Source organism: Mastomys coucha, unplaced genomic scaffold (assembly GCF_008632895.1).
Source record: "Mastomys coucha isolate ucsf_1 unplaced genomic scaffold, UCSF_Mcou_1 pScaffold22, whole genome shotgun sequence".
NCBI lineage: Eukaryota > Metazoa > Chordata > Mammalia > Rodentia > Muridae > Mastomys > Mastomys coucha.
Genome location: NW_022196905.1, coordinates 2,024,547 through 2,029,370, shown reverse-complemented (window position 1 = coordinate 2,029,370; position 4,824 = coordinate 2,024,547). Strand labels below are relative to the sequence as shown.

At 36.4% G+C, this 4,824-nt stretch overlaps 1 protein-coding gene across 4 annotated transcripts in view; it reads left to right on the top strand.

Moving 5' to 3' along the window:
• The window catches only part of Clhc1 (clathrin heavy chain linker domain containing 1), a 30,623-nt gene that overhangs the window by 23,510 nt on the left and 2,289 nt on the right, over positions 1 to 4,824 (top strand). For all 4 annotated transcript variants that reach the window (XM_031339877.1, XM_031339875.1, XM_031339876.1 and 1 more), the window contains 2 exons: positions 912 to 1,114; positions 4,199 to 4,378. In XM_031339877.1, coding sequence (XP_031195737.1) covers positions 912 to 1,114; positions 4,199 to 4,378 — 383 coding nt within the window. The remainder of the gene's footprint in view (positions 1 to 911; positions 1,115 to 4,198; positions 4,379 to 4,824) is intronic.

Sequence of the window (4,824 nt, the reverse complement as noted above, 5' to 3'; positions counted from 1 at the left end):
CATTTCCACTCCACCTTCTCCCTTCAACTCCTCCCATGTCCTCCTACTTCCTCTCAAATTCATGACCTGCCTCTGCCTCTTAAGTGCTGGGATTAAAGGCGTGCACCACCACCGCCCAGCTATACCTTGGTTAACTTAATGAGCATTCCTACATCTTCCCCTGCTACCCCAGGCCCAGTTGGGGAAGTGACCAGTGGCCACTTACCCAAAATTTCACATTGCTGGTTGGCTTTTCTCCTCTGCTACTGCATCTCCTTCTCCTCTCCCCCAGTCTTCTGATTCTCACTGAATCCTACCTGTGCAACTCCCAGTGGCCCGCCCCATGCTCAGCCATTGGCTACTGGCAACATTATTGATAGATCATAAACCAATTGAGAGCAAGGACCTTCAGTGTCAGTAATCATAGATTTCTGATTAAATCAAAGCATATGAACCACTCCTCTACAGGGAGATGTGGTTTTTCTTTTAGTGTTGAATGCTTGCAAGATCTAATTATGAGCCAAGATTGTTCCCACTAGCTTTTGCCAACATCTAAAAAAATTGTTATATTCTGCAGAATCTAGACAGACTCTCGGTAACTCATGAGAACATTGAGATCCTCAGTTCTATACTGACCTTGCTTACCTGGCAATTTGAATTCTGTCAGTCTTTGCAGGAGAGTTTAAGTCTTGATTATAGACATTAAGACATTTGATCTCAATTTTCCCAAAATTATTTCCCTAAAGGAGAATTGGTTTTGGTTTTGCCAATCTCTAATGTGTTTAATTTCTACCACATTATCAATTGTTTATTGACTTACAATTTTATAGTTTATTTATAATCCATTTACAGTCTTGAATTTTCAGATATTTCAGTCTCAGCCACTCATCAACAGTTTTCTGACATGTGCTGTAATGATCTGTTTGCTTCAGGCTGACATTTTCTGAGAAGGCTGGCGATACTATTTTTGCTTATGGAGAGCAGCACACATACTACAAGGCCAAATGCTTGGCGTTAGCTCAGATTATCTACAATGAATGTGGGCTACACAAGAAAGCTATTCTTTGCCTATGTAAACAGGGTCAGTTCAATGAGGCTATGGAACATATACATCAGTCCAAGGACATTAACATTGGTAAGTAAAAAGGCTAGTAACTGAATACACTTTAACTCTAACATCACTCATAGGAGCTGCGTTGTTTGAAATAGCTTATCAAATACTTTTATACATACTGATAGGAGATTTCTTTTGTAAATTTTCATGAAAATAAGATAGAGTTAATTGAACTTCATGATATACATTATGCATTTTCTCAAAGGAAACATTTAATATGTGGCCATTACTAGAATTATATAGTATTAAAGACAAATTTACTTCATATGATAGACCATACTATATAAAGGATTTTTTAAAAATATTTTTATATATAATAATATACATATAGTACATACATGTATTATAACAATTATAAATGAAGTATTAGTAATTTTCATTTCAGAATTTTGAATACCTAGCTTGTAATGGGATGTGATTTGAGAGAACTATAAACAGTTGACTGACCCTAGTTCAATGGCCTATGTCTTAATGAGAATCTCAACACGGTGAGCTATGGAACTGCTGGCCTGACAGCCCCCATTCCTCAGGCTTAAGCCAATCTCCAATTTTAGGCTGTTTGTTAGTTTATGAAGTTACAAAAAACTAACAAATAAGTAAATATAAAAAAGAAATAAGAAATTGCAAAACAGACCAAAACATAGCAATTTTAAGCTATATTTCCCAAGAAAAAGAATATTTGTGGCTATTGAATTTGATCATTTTCAAGTAGTGAATTGATGTTTACTTACAATGTATGTATTTCAAAGTTCTTAATGTCTTCATTCATTGACATCAGCATCATACCTGACAGTACTGTCAGGGAGTAGTAGCTAGCTGCTTATGTGCATTATTGCACTTAATCATTTTGTTGAGTCTGATGTAACTTTTGGTATAATGTCTTCTTTATAGACAGAAACTGTGTGTGTTTTCCCAGAGAGGATAAGGCACAAAGGGACATTTGCCAGCAGTTACACAGTACCAGAGCAGCCTGGTATAGTGGGATCACTCTACTAAAATTTGTTGAGTAAATTATGTATTGTATTATTAACTAAGGATACAGATTCAACTTCTGTACTGGTTTTCCATGTGAAAGAATTGTATTAGTGTTTAGATGTGAAATATGGCTATATTCTGCTTGTATAGTAAGCAAGGAGAGTGGGTTAAATTTGGAATTTCTAATTAGAAAATTCTGTAGATAATATTGTCAAAGAAATCAATTTATAGAAGAGAAGTTTGAATAGCTATTGAGTGTAATAGAGATGAGTTAACTTTAGATGTTAAAACTCAAGATGAGTGATTTAAGTCATAAACTTGTTATTTTTCTAAGGAAATATTTTCTTATTTGCTTAATAGTTTGATTTAATTGGTATAAAATAATATTCTGCACTTCTTTCTCCTTAGCTTCTCTCTTAACTTCTTTTTTCTTTGCATGTATGTATGTGCATGTATTCATATATACATACATGCAAGCACACATAATAATAGATGGGAAAAGGTGTAAATACTGGGGACCAGGTAGACCATTTTATACTTTACCATGTGTAATTCAGAGAAAATGAACACCTCTAAGCCTGTTTTCTTACTAGTAATACAAAAATAGTAATATATCACTAATTCTTATTAGCAAAGTCAGTTTATTAGTATCTGTTAGCTCCTGGCACACAATACATTTGTTCAGTAAAAACTAGATTACCCCATATTGCCTTTTAGATACAAATTACATTTATAATAGTTCACAAAAAGACATAGAATTTATTTTGAAAATTATTTCTTGTGGCCTAAAAGGAATATCTTATGCTGAAAATTTAGGAAATTAGCTGGGCAGTGGTGCATACCTTTAATCCTAGTGCTCAGGAGGCAGAGGCAGATAGGTCCCCAACTTTGAGGCCAGCCTAATTTGCAGAGTATGTTCCTGGATTTCCAGGGCTATACAGAGAAATCCTTTCTTGAAAAACAAGCAAAGAGAAAATTTAGGAAATGAATGTGAAATTTATAAGTATACAACTATAATTGTAGTTTGGGGGTAGTTTAGTGTTTAGAGAGCATATTAAACATATGAACTTCCTTTTCTGTGGTTAAAAATGGCAAAATATTGGCACAAGATAACTAAGTAGATGAAGAAGCCTGGTGGCCTGGACTGGATGGAAAAGCAGAGAGCTGACTCCTGCAAGGTCACACCTCATGATGTTTGCTGTCACCAGCACCAAGTTACCTCTCCCACCCCCACCTAAAATAAGTAATAAAAAATGATTGTATGCTGTCAACTTCTAACTACTTAAAATAGTTATATTGAACTTGCCTCTATGACTGATGATCTGAGTTCAGTCGCTAGGTGAAACGAAGAACCAACTCAGCCTTGTCTCCTGTCTCACCTGTGTACCAGTGCACACATCCACATATATGCACAAACATAAATAAACAACTTAAAAATCCAACTACATCAACTCATTACTTAAAAATGGGCTCTTACTATGTAGCCCAGGGCCTCAAACTCACAATTCTCTTTTCTCCAACCTGTCAAGTGCTAGGATTACAGACATGAGTTATAATGGACAATTTTATTAACTGCTTCTCAAAATCTTCAGTTTTGAATTTTCAAATACTTGATACTTTTCGGGAAATCATGACTGAATTCTATTTTCTGTGCAACACACAAAAAGAAAGATGAAATTATACTCTCTCGAAGTTGTTCTGTATGTGAGCAACAAGGCATGCAGGCATCCACATATATGCACACACAAATAATTTTTTAAAAAAAACCAACCACATTGACTTATTACTTTAAAACAGACAAGAAAAACTCAACCTAATATTAGGTAAAATCTTACAAATTCTCTCCAACTGTAGTGCTGTTCAGATGTGAAAACAGTTACAAAGATGAACTGCCAACCCCTATTCAACACACATCTCTGTTCCTGAATAGGATTTAACATATATTCCCTGATACTCCTTGTTCTGAGTTGTCCTTTCTTGCCTCTTATTTTGGTTAAAGTTGAGGAGGATACTGCTGAGTTATATTGGAATCGAAGTGAGATTTAGAGGCATGGGAGAGAATGCAGGCTGGCAATAGGTATATGTAGTTACACGTCAGGAGACTGAGATTTGTTCCATCTTCACTCACAGATGACCTGATACAGCTAATAACAGCATGTCCCCAAATTGACTTAATTAGATGTCTTACTCAAGAAAGGAATGGGAAACCACCAATTTTATCTTTTGGGCTTGCTGTACTTCATCTGTTTTCTGTGGATATGAAAGAAGTTGGCATGAGTCTACTTCAGGAAGTCAGTAAAGGCAAGAAAGGTAAGTGTGTGCACACCACACTCAGGAGTGAAAGAGACTTCTGCTAGGAGTTAGACCGAGAGCGGGCCCAGCTCTGGATTGTCCACTACTCTCTATATGTTCTGTCTGCCTGTAGTTTGGTCTGTGGCTGTCACCTGTTGTGCCCTTGTTGCCTGTGTGTCCCTGACAAAGGGCTTTGCTCTGTATTTGTTGAACAACAAAGAGAGCATGGTATAGGAGAGGGATGAGAACACTTTCCTACAGAAACCTTTTAAAGAAACCTTGTAAACCTTGTTTACAAGGGAACAAGCTATGCTACTGACCCAGAGTAGCACTCAGACTACAGTCAGGAGCTATCAACCTACATCCAAACATTGTTTCTAACGTTCATGGGTTATTTGTTTTGTTTATGGTTGCTTTCAACTGGTTTGCTGTTTTCAACAAGTAATTCTCTCTCCCCCAGCCCC